This window comes from Vigna unguiculata, chromosome 9 (assembly GCF_004118075.2).
Source record: "Vigna unguiculata cultivar IT97K-499-35 chromosome 9, ASM411807v1, whole genome shotgun sequence".
Classification (NCBI taxonomy): domain Eukaryota; kingdom Viridiplantae; phylum Streptophyta; class Magnoliopsida; order Fabales; family Fabaceae; genus Vigna; species Vigna unguiculata.
The window spans coordinates 30,220,081-30,236,433 of record NC_040287.1 but is presented as its reverse complement, the minus strand read 5'-3'; the positions used below and the strand labels follow the sequence as shown (position 1 = coordinate 30,236,433).

The following is a 16,353-nucleotide window of genomic DNA, read 5'->3' as shown; positions in this document are numbered from 1 at the left end:
TTCCAAAACAAATAAAAACATAAGTTTTAACATAAACAAAATCCTAGCTTAAACCCAGCTAGCCCTCACTCCGTCGCCTGAGCGTTCTCGGCATCACCTGAAACACCATCTGCTCCCGTGTAAAGAATTACACGATCATCGCCATACACAAACAGAAAGGGTGAGCTTATAAAAGATTAAATAACATATAATAACACAGAAATAAAATTAGCACACCCTTTTATTCTATTCCAATTAATTCTTAGACCAGTCCCTAACTTCTTAAGGATTTACAACCTTCAATTCACTTAACATTGTTAGCCTTGGACTCAGGGTTTATGATGCTCGCACGAACCTGTCCGTTCGTGGTCCTGCTTCTTCGAACCTCCCCGCTCGTAGTCCTACTCTACGGACCTGCCCGCCCGTAGTCTAACACACGTGATCCACCAGCTACGTACCTCCCTGCACGCAGCATCTCTCGAGTGTGAGCCGAACCATACGAACCTACCTCGCCTGTATCCTCACACGAGAGTAACTGAATATGAACCTCCCCGCTCATATCATCACGTGTTACCTCCATCCATGAACCTACCCGCTCATGGCACAACATCCCCTGATCCAAGTTTCGCCTCAATTGCATCTAAACAACACACACAAACCACACATCTCGCTTAGGCAAGAAGCTCTAGCTAGAGCGATCAGGCCTGACTCGCTTAAGCTAGGCTCCCTCGCCTGGACGAGCCTGTGACAGCAACAGAATACGTGAACTCGCTTAGGCGAGACCTTACTCGCTTAGGCGAGACCTTACTCGCTTAGGCGAGACCTTACTCGCTTAGGCGAGTCCCCCCCATTCGCCTAACATCAACACCCTCGCCTAGGCGGCGAGTTAAACACTCCACCAAAAACAAACGCGAGTTCTCGCTTAGGCGAAAACCCCTCACCTGGGCGAGATGCACCAACTCGAACACCACAACGCTCGATTTCTCACTTAGGCGAGATGCACTCGCCTAAGCGAGATAAACTGTCGCCCAAATCTTTGAGCCCTCGCTTGGGCGAAAGGTCGACGTACCAATATTCTCACGTCCCTGATTTTCTAGCCTGAGTGAGCCTGGCTCGCTTGGGCGATAAAACCAGACATTTTCACTGTTACACACACAAAATGCAATTCCCAACCACAAAACCATGCCAATACACAATTCGCTCATTACCAATTCACCCAATGTTACATTATTTACAACTCATTCACTAGAACAAATTATAATTCCCCACTCCGACTCTCAAACCAGAGATGAGACCATACCCAATCATACATTAAAAAGAAACCCTTACCTTAGACATACTCCATTCAAGGGGTTAATCATACAGTACACAAAAACCACAAGATTCCAAACCCAAACACATAGAGCACGAAAATTCAGGCACACCAGCAACATTTCACACATGATGGTTCTCTTCTTGCCCCAAAATTGACTTCTCTTGGTGCCCTCTAATTCCAACCCTCTTGGTTCTTTCATTAGCAAAAATAAAGAGAGTTATTTCGTTATGAACGAGATTTGAACACACACCCTTGAATTTCCAAAGTTAGGACACAACCAATTCAACCAAGGCATGTTTATGTTAAATCCTCTAATTATGTAATTATGTTAGTATCCCACATAACCATGCAATTTAATAAAATTAATAATCAATCAAATCACACAATTGGCATACATAGGACTCGAACCCAAGTCCTCTCACACAAACAAAGTACTTTCAACCACTTGAGCTAGTACTTTTCCACATCATGTCCCTCTGCATTAAATTTCTTAAAGGCTTCGATTACCCGCATTTATTAAATAACTTCCTAATTAACTATTTAATTTTCCCGGGTCTTACATTATCCCCACCTTTAAAGATTTTCGTCCCCGAAAATAGGACTTACCAGGAAACAAGTGAGGATAGGATTGCCTCATGCGATCCTCCATTTCCCAGGTCATCTCCTTAGTAGTCTCGTCCCAAAGCACTTTCACGGTTTTGATCTCCTTCCCCCGTAGCTTTTTCACTTGCGAGTCAAGGATTCGCACTGGTCTAGTGTTCACCGTCAAGTCTTTCCGGATCTGAATATCGTCTGACTCTAGCACGTGAGATGGATCTGCTATGTATTTGCTCAACTGAGAGACATGAAACACATTGTGCAGATTCACCAAGTGCGACGGCAGGGCGATCTCATAAGCTGCAGCGCCAATTCTCCTCGAAATCTGATAAGGCCCAACAAACCTCGGGGTTAACTTCCTTGATTTGATTTAAGGGCAGAAATCTCAATTCAACCTAAGAAATTACATCTCCAGGACATAGAAAGAGAAGGAATCAATGATTAATCCCAGAACAGAGGCAGAACTTCGAATTCAAAGCAAAACAAAAACCAAACATTAGAGGATTGACTTACTCGGAGGAAGGAAGCTGGGAGTGAAATCAATAGGGAGCTTTGTAGGAGTTTCTTTTCCAAAATTTGATTGCAAAAGAAGGAGAAGGATTAGAGTTATAGAGAGAATAGAGAGGTAATTGTTTGGAAGAGAAACTGAGGAAAAAATTATGTGGGTGGGAAGTGTTTTGTTTGAGTGTAGGGTGACTGGTATACTTAGACCAAATATTAGAATAGAGGAATCTCACAATTATATTATTATTATTATTATTATTATGTAAATAATAATAATAATTTTTTATTTTATTTTATTTTATTATTTATATTTATTGATATTATGTGAATTAAATTTATTCAATTGTGTATAAGGAAGAAATATGGTAATTATAAATTTTCATTGATATTTTATCATATTTAAGCAATTTTCCTTGCAAATCTTTATTATAAAAAGTTAGCAAAGAGAGTTCTCTCTTGTTGTTCGTTTTTAACTATTTTTTTGGGCTTTTTTGTAATTTTGGGTCATTTTGACCAAGAATTTGTAAATATGGGTCCTTTGAATTTTTTTTTGTAAATTTGGGTCATGTCGTCAGGGGGAGGACGACATTAAAGGTGAAGTCGTCCTCCCCAACGCTGCTTTCCTTTTTCAAAAAAAAAAATCGATGTTGCTAGGCAGGAAGCCAGTTTCTGCACTGAAGTCGTCAGGTAGAAGACCGGTTTCAATTTTTTTTTTTAACGTTGCACTTTTATTTTATTTTTTAAAATTTTCAATTTTCTTTTTTTTTAGCCTCTAAAATTTGATCAATTTATTTTACACAATTTTCTTAAGAGTCGATATTACATTTAATTTATTGGGAATTAATTTTGTTATTGGTACAATAAATTAATTTTAAAAAATACGTTACATAATAATAGAAATAACATAATTAAATTTACAACCTAAAAATACATAATAAATATAACATAATAAAAATAATAGAATAAAAATAGCATAATAAAAATTACATAATAAAAATAACACAATAAAAATTACATAATAAAATTACTAACGATAGGGACAATTGCCCCTATGATGTCCTTCATTTCTACAATAAGAACATTTGCTTCGTCTATTTGGATTTGGTTCATCCATCTCATTATGGATTCTATTAGTTGGTGGTCTTCCCCTTATCCTACGGTGCATGTTTGGGTCTGGAATGAAATTTGGTCCGGTGTATGGTGACCAATATTCTTTATTCCTAACCGGATGAAATTGTATTTCATAAACTTTGTTGATGTTGTAGAGGCTATAAACTGGATGAATGTATGAGGTTAGGTCTATATGCGAGAAAGAGCAAACAACTATTACGTGATGACAAGGCAGTCGAAGAGCTTGAAAATGACCACAATCACATCACCAATCATTTAATCTAACTGTAAAAGACATTGGTAGGCGGTGATCATGTGGAGAAAACATCTCTTGAACTTGAAATTCATTATTTTCTCGAGTATCGACGAACTTGACACATTCCTGTTTGTTGTTGATTTTTTCTAATGATAGCATTAATTTCCTCTGTATATTGGTGGCCTGCTCATAACATGGAGTCTGCCTTAACCCCTCTCTCAACAAACCATGTTGCGGTCCTTTCAAATGTTGCCTTAATTAGAGCACAAATTGGTAATGAACGAGCTCTTTTTAAAACAGAATTCATACATTCTGCCAGGTTTGTTGTCATGTGCCCGAATCTACTACCTCCATCGTAGGCCTGAGTCCATTTTTGTAATGGTATCCTGTCGATCCAAGATGCCACTTCTGGTGAATGGGATCTCAAAGCTGCCAATTTAGCATCCAATATCGGTTGCTTCACCTCGTAAGCTGTAAAAATACAATTATATTAGTTAGTTTAATTATTGAATGTGGTGAATGAAAGAAAAAATTTATTACCCATATTCTTTAACCGGTTCTTCAATTCGTGATTCTTGAATTTTTTGTTGAAATTTGAAGCAATATGACGTATGTAGTATATTGATTGTAGTCTATCTGCTTCCCATTGTACTTCTTCAAATTGTAGGGCTGCCAATATGCCTTTTCCCCTATCTGTTATCAAGCAGAGGTTTGATTGTGGTGTAACATGCTCCCTTAAGAGTTGAAAAAACCATATTAAGGCCTCCTTTGTTTCTCCTTCCACTATTGTGAAGGCCAAAGGGAATTTATTACGTGACCCATCTTGAGCTAGTGTTGTTAGCAATGTCCCTTAATATCTTCCTGTCAGAAATGTGCCATCTACTTGGACAATTGGCTTGCAATAGTTAAACCCTTGGATGCATGGTCCAAAAGACCAAAATACGCGTTCCATAATATAGCAAGAAGGGTCAGGTTGGCCACTTACTTGTACAGGAGATCCAGTGCATTGAATTATTGTGCCGGGATTGCTTTCTTGTACAACTTGATACCACATGGGAAGTTCATTGTAAGACTCTTCCCAATCTCCGAACTCCTTAGCAAGCGTTTTTTGCTTACCATTCCAGGCTTTGTCATATGAATTGAATATCCGAAACGATTTTTAATTTTAGCTACCAAACTTTTGATAGGTATGGAAGGATTTTCCTTTACAGAGTTCATCACAATAGAACCAATTTGGTTGGAATCAAGATTGACATGATCTGCAGGTTGCATGGTTGACAAACACGTGTGTGATCCGTCAATCTTTCTAATTTCCCAATTCAAACTCTGCTTGCTATAAGCAGCCTGTAAACACCACGAGCAACCTTTTTTGTAGTCGACACATCGACATATAAATTTTTCAGATTTGCTCTCAACAACAGCAAATCTATAACCATTGTCAATATGGTATTGCTTGATACATGACATTGTGGACTCTTTTGTGTCAAAAGACATGCCAATACATAGTGAATTTTTAGTCACTGGATTTGAAGCTTCAAGTGAGGTGTGACTTGATGACCCACTATGATCCGTTGTATGGACTGTTTATTGGTTGGTAACCAACTCATCTTCACTAAAATCAGACAAAATATATGGATATTGATTCAATTGATCTGCCATTTGTATGTAAATTTGATGAAGGTACGAACAAAATGAAGGAGTCTCTACTGAAATGATACTCAAATGAGTATAAATATTAATTTTAAGAAACCCTACTTCTTGCGCACCAACACATTTATTACTGGACACAAACCGCTATTAATGCCAACGGTTTTGTAATAAATATCACTGAAGCCGCTTTTAATGACAACGTTTTTCTCTTAAAAGTAAGCGACTTCATTAATTAAACCACCCACTTCATTAAACACAAACTGGTGCATGTCAGGACGGAGTTGGTGGCCATTAAAGCGAAATTGTTAGGCTGCCTAACGACTTTAATGGGTTGTCGTCCGCACGGATGATGACTTTAATTGGTGCATGTCGTCCGCGTTAATGATGACTTTGTCTTTACTCAGCCTGACACCATCACGCGCGCGCAAATAATTTGTTTGACTGTGTTGTTGACTGTGCGCTGCACCACCACGAAATCAGGGTAAATAATGGACTGGCAGAGATTCCTCCTACTCCCTATGCCATGCACAAATAAAAATTTGCATGCATTCATCCAAAATGGTGACAACTTTGACTGTGCTTTATTTGAATGCTCTCACAACCACATGCCACGAACAACTTTTAAAGTTTGATGGACAGTGCATTGTGTAATCACGTGAAGAAAATTCTAGCATTGGTTCAAATACTCTCAACTTGCACATATTTATCACTTTGTGCATTCAACTTGGATTGGCAGAAAATCCTTTGAGGTTGCGCGCATTGGGAGAGTTTTCAACACTTCAGCACACCTTTCATTGCTTCTACTTTTAAGGTTTAAGTATCTTTTAATATTTTGTTATCAATTAATTTCCAGACTTATGTTCTAATTTTTATTTTCAATTTCTAAACACGTTTAGCATGGCACAAAATGGACGTCTACCCCGGGATATGTCACTATTTCGGCTTCAACACGAACATATCACTAACGACTTATGGGAAGGACGAGAACGAGTTCTTAGACCGAGAAGAGCTGGAGTTTGGATACTAAACAACCAAGACATACTTGATCCCCGTGTCATAAATTTAATTCAACAGACTGGACTTATATATCCCAGACATGGATGTCAACCACTTCCTCATCAGTTCTTTATTAGAAAGGTGGAGATCAGAAACTCACACATTTCACTTCCCCCATGGAGAGACTACTGTAACACTAGAGGATGTAGTCGTCCTCCTTGACCTACCGATAGACGGAGATGTGGTCACTGGTCCCATTACGGTTCAAGACATATTCGCCACCTTCCATGAACATCTAGGTGTCATTCCACCGCCGACGGTTATAAGAGGGAACTCAATTAGAGTATCTTGGTTAAACTCTACTTTCCAACAACTTCCACCAAATGCAAACAATGAGGTTATTGCTCAATATGCGAGAGCTTACATTCTCAAATTGATTGGAAGCATTTTAATGCCAGACACGTCTGCAGCTAGGGTACATGTCATGTATCTACTTAGGCTAGCTAACTTGAATGTAGTCAGGAATTGTAGTTGGGGGTCTGCAGTTTTGGCCTGCCTATATCGTTGCCTAGATCATGGCATTCACCTACGCCAAGAAAATATTGGTGGATGCATTATCTTGTTACAATGTTGGGCTTGGGAGAGGATTACTTCTATAGCCCCACAACTTCAACCTTTAAGTGATCAGGAGGTGGCTGATGGGGATGGTTTCCCTGTCTGTAAAAGGTAAAAAGCTAACTTTTAAATTATTATTTTTTCTTGTCATTTAACTAACTTGAAATTGCTACTTTTTTTAGGTGGATGAATGTAACGCATCGGATAAATCCAACTTCAATTTCAGTTACTGAATTTCGGTTGAGATTTGATCAACTACGTACAAGACAGGTAATACTTAAGGTAATTCAAAGCTTTTTCTTTTTTAACATTTCAAACTAATGTCTACAATTTTGTTTTAGTTCTTGTGGAGGCCTTACACTCGACAAGAAGTTAGTCGATTGATTGTGGTTGACATCCCTTTGGTATTCAGAGCAACAGTCCCAATAATTTGCTTCGCCACAATAGAAATCCATTAGGCGGATAGGGTGATGCGTCAATTTGGTTTAAGACAAAACATTCCGCTTGAGCTGGTTAACCTGGATCAAGTTCACAGGGATGACTTGAGGGGGAGAAACGACAGAGATTGGGTAGGACATCATCACCAGTGGATTGCAATTTGGAATGATCGACAAAATCGGATCATTCAAGGTACACCGTTTAGCGGAAACAGACATTTGCGTGATGAAACACTGTATATGCAATGGTACATAAACCACATTATCCGCTATATATCTCCATCGATAGAATCTTCCGACAATGAGGTTATTTATACTACAATGTTGTACATCTATTTATCCTACATACTTATTCATGACAATAACCATGTTATTTATTTTATAGTACGATATGTCACAAGAACCTTCCCAGCCTGCTTCAAAACCCTACACTGGCCATGTTGGGTCTTCTCCAGATCTCATACATCATCCCCAACCCTTTTTCCGACAGTCGCCTATGGGTCAGGGTCAAATGTTTGGACATTCACATCCTCAATTTGGCAACCCATCAAACACCTCATTCCAACACGTCCCTTCTTCATATGGTTTCTTCCCGCATCAGTCAAGTTATGGTGTTGGTCCATCACATATGTTTGGCACCACAACCATGACACCACCATCTGCCTATTATCCAGGATCTTCATCATCAATGCCATTCTATCCTCCGCCAATGCCTTCCCAATCACCACAAATTCTGTAAAATGTCCAAAGTCATCAAGATGAAGATGAAGATGATGATGATGATGATGAACCACAACAACAACAACCACCAAGACGTCCCAACAAACCCAGAAGAAGACCAACATGTGGAACTGGAGGACATAGATGACTGTTTTATTATTTTCCAGTAACTAAATTATTGTATTTTTTTTAATCAATTAAAAAATATATTAATGTTTATTTTTATTTTTAATTTAAGTATTATCATTTATTGTAAAAAGAATTAAAAAAAAACTCAAAATGAAGTTGTCATCTGCAAAGATGACTTCACCACGCGCCAAACAAAAACCGTTCCCCTGCCTGACGACTTTGTTTAAAAAAAAATTGTCATCATGGAGGACGACTTCACCCTCATCCTAGCGACTTAACCCAGTTTTACAAAAATAAAATAAAATTGAGAGACTCTTTTTTACAAATCCGAGTAAAAAGGGATCCCAAATACAAAAAAGTCATTTTTTTGTTTATTGTTTTTTTGTGCTTTCTTTTTATTTTTAAGTTTTGCATTCTTAAATTCGTCTCTTAACCAAATATCGGAGGAGTTGGTGCCCACACATTTGAGGGTACGAGGAAATGAAACTTACGAAAGAAGAGAGGATTTTTATCTTACTTAACCTTTCTATCTTAAGTTAAGTCAAATAGTGATGTTTTAAAAATGTTGAGGGTGCAATAAGAAAAAACATGGGATGGAGGAAAATCCTCCTTACTATCCTTAACCAAGATATCTACATTTCCTGGGAAAGTTGGAAAGGAAAAGGAATTTGCTATGCTAACGGTCCCATCCATACCTAAATAAAAGAGTGCAAGTTATTTCATCACGAATGCATTTGTGTTCTGTAGCTTTCATTTTGCATAAAAAAAGCTGGTTTAAAAGCCTCATCGCCCTTGCACATCCTATCTTCACGTGCTTTCCACATGTTTTGCCTCATACACATCACAATAACTAACCTTCTTTTTCTCCCTTCCCTTCTCTTAAACACTCATCAATACTCACCACACACTTCAAAAAAAAAAAAAAAATTCATTATCACTTTCAGCAGGGAACTTTTAAATCTCTTCAGCTTAAAGGTTAAACATTTAGTATCCCTTGCTGTGCAATTTAAATTCAGGTAGCATAAAATTTTATTAATAATTTTCATTTATCTTGAAAATAAAATATCTTGCGCGTGGTAACATCTAAGACCATTAATGTTTGAAGATATTTTATATCCAAAGTGACACAACTTCACATATACAGGAACCCAACAGTTTTTTCCATCAAACAAGACTTCAAACCAATCACATGTGCATGTTTATAGGAGTGAGATTATGAGCTTAAACGTGATTAATAACAACCTCAAATAGCTGGAATGGCCAAATACATGTCTGCATAATTTAGCTTTCTACCAATATACTATTTCTAATTTTAGTTATTTAGAATTTTAAGTTCTATTGTGGCAGTAATCAACACTAACTAATAAAGAACAAACAGTTGCAAATCCACACTAAATAAATTCTTCACGTGTTTTCGAAAAGAGTACTGCCGTCGGAAGTAGTAATTTTCGTAAACCAAAATTGTTTTTGTCGTTTAGAGTTAATAAAAAGAAAAGATTTTTTGGTTTAAAATTCAAGTTCAGTTGTCGTACAGCTTCACTATTGTTGAAAATAAACCAATACACAACAAAGAGTGGTTGGCAAGAAATAAAGTTATGGATATTGAAGATTATAATTTGAGAAAAAAAAAAAAAAAAAGAGTTGAAGATGAAGGAGGAGAAAAAGAGAGAAAGAGACAAGTGGAGGAAAAACAAAATAGTGGTAGCAGATATTGGAAGGAGTGCGAAAACATTAATTTAATTTATAAGGTTGTTAGAGGATTTAGAGATAGAAAAAGGAGTAATTAAATAGTTAATGATGAGATAAGAAGAAGGGTTTATGAGAACCAATAGGATATCGAAAAATGTCCTAGGTTGATTTGAGGTGAGGCTTCCACCACACCTACGCTCGGGTGGTAAATATAAAATTAACACGCACTCTCTCCCTCTCTAATCAACACAAAGTCAAAGAAGAAGGGAGGACCCACGGTGTGGGATATTCTGGCATCCAACGGAAGAGCGAGTTTGGGAGACGATGTAGGTGTGGCGCGTGAGGTGTGGTAGATAGCGTTTGACAACTTCAAAGCCACAAAACGAGAGTATCCCCTAGAACAGAGCCACGTGTCTCGGTGTCGACCATGTGATAGAATGGCAGGGTGAAAGCACCGAAAAATATCTGAGTTTAGTGTTAATATCTTAATGGGTGTCCCACAGGAAAAATATCCAAATGCCCGCACACACATAATAAATTCTGATATTTTGGATTTGGATGGGAACGAGAGGAGCGAAATAATGAGAAGCAAAAGAAAAATAAAATAAAAGGAGGGCGAAAAAATATCCACCACCAGCACCAACCACGAGAACCCAATGGCTTTTTGGCTTTAGATCTTTGGTCGAAAATCAGATCTGATTGATGACGTGGACCATGTGGGCCACCGCCTCCAAGTGTCTAGATATTTTCGGAAACAAGGATATTTTCGCTGGCCGTTGGATCAGAGGGCGGTTAATGTTTCTGTCTTCTCCCACGCCGTTCGATCGACTCGCTGTTAAACTTAACGGTGTCTCCCCGTCCACCCCTGCTTCCACACATCGCCTTTTTCTTTCTTCCTTTTATGTTTTTTTTACCCTCCAAATTTGGATACAAGATATCAGATTGTTGCTCTCTCTGTGCGTGTTGAGAGAGGTTTTACTTCCGCCAAGATTCTCAATTCTGATGCTGTAGTGCGATTCCGGTGGCTGAGTTCATTCTGTGGGAATATGGGCGAGGTGGTGATGAGTGGAGAGAAGTCAGTGAGAGTGGAGAAGGAAGAGAGTGGGAGTGGGAGTAAGGGTGAATTGAAGGGCTTGATGAGGTGGGAGAAGTTTCTTCCAAGGATGATTTTGAGGGTCTTATTGGTTGAAGCCGATGACTCAACAAGGCAGATTATAGCTGCGCTTCTCAGAAAATGCAGCTACAAAGGTTAGAAAACCTTCTTCTATCTCTTCTGTCTTTAATTTCACCGGGTTGCTTTTCTTTCATTCTTCTTTTTTCCTTTTTTTGTGAATTTGGGTTTTTGTTTTTTTTAATGTATTTTTTCTTCGATTGACTCGACCTGCATATGAGAACTCGCTTGCTTCTTTCATGGTCAATATCACTGTTTGCATTTTTTTTTCTTTTTGGAAGTTTTACGGTTCGTTTTTCCTTTTGCATTATGTTAGCTTCTGTTCCATCTTGTATTCTGTGGCTTGCATGTTCAATGGTTTGCTGTGAAATAAACATGTGAGTTGGTCTGTTCTGTTTTTTTTCCTCTGTCTCGGTTCCGTTTTTCGGGGATGAAACCGTGAGTTTGATTGATTGTAAACATTGAGTTATTTTCTGGGGCCTGAGAGTCATTAAGGATTTTATTGACCACACTCAATGGAGAGGGGGGGAGCAAGAGGAAGAAAATATAGGAAATCGAAGTCTCTGGAGTCCCAATATGAGAAAGGATTGACATATGATCTTTGGTAATATAAAGTGTGCCAGCAGTCGGAAAGCTCGTGAGGATTTAATTCAGAAAAATAAGTTAGGAAGAGAAATGAAAAAGAAAAACTATGTGTACACAAAAATGGACCTTTTATTTCTTTTTATAACGTTTTAATGATTTTTTCCCTTTTAAAAGAAATTATCTATTTTCTGACAGGTTATGTGATGGGGATCTGGGTTCAATGAAAGTCTAAGGAACTAATGGCTCCTTTCAACTTGCTTTAAGAGTCTTGGCAGTTTGGAAACTACAGGCTTACATGATTCAATTATTTTCTTACATGATATAATTATTTTAGTTGTCAATTTCCATAAAGAATTTCTGTTATCGACCTTTTCTTCTTGTTTAATGCTTTAATTTGAGAATATTAAGTGCATGAAACTAATTACACCCTCTTAGAACTTCAAAATAACTTTGTCCGTTTGTTTTGAGCAGTGGCTGCTGTTCCTGATGGATTGAAGGCGTGGGAATTACTCAAGGGAAGACCGGGCAATGTTGATCTAATACTGACGGAGGTGGATTTGCCATCCATATCTGGCTATGCACTTCTTACCTTAATTATGGAGCATGATATTTGCAAAAACATCCCTGTCATAAGTATGATATCACTGCTAAATGTTTTTTAGATGTTACTGAATTTTCCAACTTTTGTTAACACCTAAATTATTTGATCTGAATTTCTTAATTCTTTTACAGTGATGTCTTCCCAAGATTCAATTAGCACGGTATACAAATGCATGCTGAGGGGTGCTGCAGATTATCTTGTTAAGCCAATAAGAAAAAATGAACTGAGAAATTTGTGGCAACATGTTTGGAGAAGACAATCAGTAGGACTCTTATTCACTCGTTTTCAGTTCCTTTTTCCTTACTTAAAATATCCCATGTTATTGGCAACTGATTGAAATTTTAATTTATTATATTTTCCTTGTCAGTCAGCCACTGGCATAAATGGTCCCCAAGATGAGAGTGTTGCACAGCAGAAGGTCGAAGCCACTGCTGAAAATAATGCTGCTAGTAATCGTTCAAGTGGTGATGCTGCTTGCATTCAGCGAAATATGGAATTAATTGAGAAAGGAAGTGATGCACAGGTTAGTTTTCCAAACCTAGAAGTTATTATTATTGCATTTATTTGAAGACATTTTTGCAAAGGACTAAGAACAACACAATCGCATACATTGGGTATTTCACCAGATTCCAGGAGATGCAGAGTTTCCATAGAACCATCTAATTATCAATATAATTTTTTTTTCTGGTTAATTCATTGCCAATGAGAATGTTTCTTATAAGATGCTAGGATAATGTGATACTACACTCATTACAGTATCCACTGTTGTCTATTTTGCATGCCAATCTCTAATCAGCTTGGAAATTCAATCGTATGTGTCTGAAATTGCCTAGCAGTTGTTTCATAAGTAAATGTCTTTTCAACTTCTTTGGAACACTACCAAACCATATCACCTTTTTGTAAGGCAACAATTCTCCAAAATTTACATTTCCTTGGTGTACTTTTAAATGCAACTCGATGTTTGTGTACTTCTATAAACCTCCGATAGTTTAAAGAAAAAATTGCTTTCAGTTTGGGTTGTCCGGATGAAGTTTTCATATAGGTTCTGTATGTTTGCTTTCTGTTGCAGAGCTCTTGTACTAAGCCTGACTTGGAAGCTGAGAGTGGGCCTGTTGATAACATGCAGGAATTTTCTCCGCTGAAATGTGGGGAAGAATATCCAAGTGGAGCCGAGACACAAGAGGTTGAAACATGCATTCGTTTAGGACAGACGTTGGTGATGAATGGCAGTCATGCTGGAGGTAAGTTTCTACCACATTACTGCAAATCTTCTGTTATACAGTTACTTGGAAGGGAAGAATGTCTAAAATTGAACCAAACTTGTATTTTTTTTAGGATTAACTATGCACAGAAATGGTGAAGCAAGCACAACTAATGACAAGGATGCTGATCCGGAGCATTTGGGGAATGCTAGCATCAGTGGTGAGGCTCATGACAATCACTATGTTCAAATTAACTCTTCTAAGGAAGCTATTGACTTGATTGGAGCGTTTCATACTCATCCCAACTGCACGGTAAAAAGTCCCACAGTTGATAGCACAAGCAAGGTTGACTTTTCTCCTCAATTAGATCTTTCTCTGAGAAGATCTCGTCCCAGCAGCTTTGAGAATGAACTCACTGAAGAAAGGCATACCCTGATGCATTCGAATGCTTCAGCCTTCAAGCGGTAACTACTAAAATCTCGTTATCCTCATTTTAAATTGTGTTGAAGTTCCCTGTTCTCTCTAAGCAGTAGAAATCAGTTGGTTGTATATGTCTGCACCTTTCCTTATTTAATTATTTTACTATGAAGGAGTTCCAGGGATGAAAGGGCCTTAAACAAACTAACTGATGCGGAAATAACAAATCTCTAGTCTAAATTATGTATTAAAAGGTTTAGTTCAGTTTTGTTAAAACTACCTGCTGAAATATATTAAAGGATGGTGATTATCGAGTGATAATTTTGAGAAACTTTTAATTTTAAATGAAGCACCAATTTCTCGGAACTAAAAAACATTTTAAATTTTGATAACTAAAATTTCCGTTGTTAGGTTTGTAAGTTTATGAATTTTGTCTATTGGCCTCGTATAAATTCACTGCCCTTTTGAATTACTATATGCTTATATTTGAAATGGATGCAGGTATACTAACAGGCAATTGCAAGTATTGACGCCTACAGCGTTAGTTAACTTGTCTGACCATCAAAGAGATCACAGTGCAAATGGTGAGAAAAGCATCTCACACATTGTTAATGGCTGCAACTCCGATAGTTCAGCACCAGGTATGCAAAGATGTATCGTGTCTCCAACTACAGTCCAATCAAAAGAGTCTGAAGTTGCAACCTCACACTCTCAGCAAGGGCATTCTCTCCCAATTCCAGTAAAGGGTGTAAGGTTCAATGATCTATGCACAGCCTATCGTTCTGTACTTCCTTCAATGTTTAGTACACAGTCAGGTCCACAAGCAATGCCAAGTCCAAGTTCAGTTGTGCTCCTTGAACCAAACTTTCAGAATGCATTTTATCAGTCAAACATTAAAGAGAGTAGTTCAGAGCAGCTTTATCAACCTCTTGGTCCAAATGGGAACAGTTCCCAGAACCACATTGTGTACACACAGGAACACAAACCAGAACATGCGGAGGATCGAAGGCATTTCTCTCCTACAACTGATCAAAGTGTGTCAAGTAGTTTCTGTAATGGCAATGCAAGCCATCTTAACAGCATCGGTTATGGAAGCAACTGTGGAAGTAGCAGCAATGCCGATCAAGTTACCGTTGTCAGGGTAGCTTCAGAGAGCAAGAATGAGGACCTCACAAACAATGTAAACAATCATCGATCCATCCAAAGAGAAGCAGCACTAAACAAATTCCGGTTGAAAAGAAAAGAGAGATGCTATGAGAAGAAGGTTCATCACTATCCCCTTAACATTATTATACTAAGTCTACCATTGTTTCAGAAAGATGCTAACTTTTTCTTGTACTTTTAAACAGGTTCGATATGAGAGCAGAAAGAAACTAGCAGAGCAGCGTCCAAGAGTGAAAGGACAGTTTGTTCGTCAAGTTCATCCTGATTCTCTTGTTGCAGAACAAGATGGTAAAGAATATGATCATTCACAGATTTCTGACTCACTGGAGAGGAGAGCATGAACTCATAGTATATAGCTGCTTCAAAATTTTGTTTTCCTGAATTCTTAAATACCAGATTTCTGTATATGCTTTCTAAAACCAATTTTCTCATTTTCCCTCGCTGTAGATCGTGAATAATATACCTAATGTATTATTATATCATTGTAATTTTATAAAGTTTTACAGAGATATTTGTGCCACATTGTTTATTAACTTTTAGGAAGTTGTTTCTTACAAGGACTCCCTACTGGTTGATCGCGTACAAGAGTTCTTACATAATGCCATAACTTTATAATATTTTATAATAACTTTTTATGTTTTGTTCAAGATTTGCACCTTTTTTTTTTTTTTGTAAAAATTTGGTTTACCTAAGGTGGTTGCAGGTTTAACAAGCAAACTTTTCTTAAAGAGTGCATATGAAAGAGTTTCGAAAGTGATTCCCGTCCCACCACCACCACCCATATATTCCTTCCCCACAAAAGAAGAATTGAAAAATAGAAAAAGAAGTAACATGGATTTCCATTGGAAGCTGCATGATATCAGGACGCCATCTACCTTTTTAGCACCTTTGCCATGTTATTTCTTACTTTCTCACCAACTTTTCAATGTAATTCAAAATAGTGATTTATTTACTTTTTAGAATGCATTTTCTTTCTTTTACATCTGTTATGTTATTGAGGGTTATTATGTCCACTAATATTAATTTTATTGTTAAAAGAGATAAAATCAAAATATTAAGCTTTCTTATTATTAGTTATAAATTTTGTTTACTATTTTCATTTAACTTTTCGAAGTCATCAAATTGATACTAATGGTTTAAAATTAGTTTGAGAGAAAAAAAGCATCACTGTAAAATTTTGTTTAGATTAAAATGTATTTATGTACAATACATGTTA

General features: G+C 37.4%; 1 protein-coding gene and 1 pseudogene across 2 annotated transcripts; one reads left to right on the top strand and one right to left on the bottom strand.

Annotated features, from left to right (window-relative positions):
• Positions 1 to 1,850: 1,850 nt before the first annotated feature.
• LOC114163650 lies at positions 1,851 to 5,228 on the bottom strand (annotated as a pseudogene).
• Positions 5,229 to 10,631: 5,403 nt separating this feature from the next.
• Positions 10,632 to 15,701, top strand: LOC114163269 (two-component response regulator-like APRR5). 2 transcript variants are annotated; one of them, XM_028047484.1, is made up of 9 exons: positions 10,632 to 11,245; positions 11,949 to 12,027; positions 12,225 to 12,386; positions 12,486 to 12,616; positions 12,722 to 12,877; positions 13,424 to 13,595; positions 13,690 to 14,020; positions 14,475 to 15,237; positions 15,323 to 15,701. In XM_028047484.1, coding segments are annotated over exons 2-9 (1,872 nt in total). In that variant the 5' UTR covers positions 10,632 to 11,245; positions 11,949 to 12,026; the 3' UTR covers positions 15,479 to 15,701. The 2 variants fall into 2 exon arrangements, with proteins under 2 accessions (XP_027903285.1, XP_027903284.1); XM_028047483.1 differs by lacking the exon at positions 11,949 to 12,027 and having other exon boundaries at positions 10,634 to 11,245.
• Positions 15,702 to 16,353: the final 652 nt, after the last annotated feature.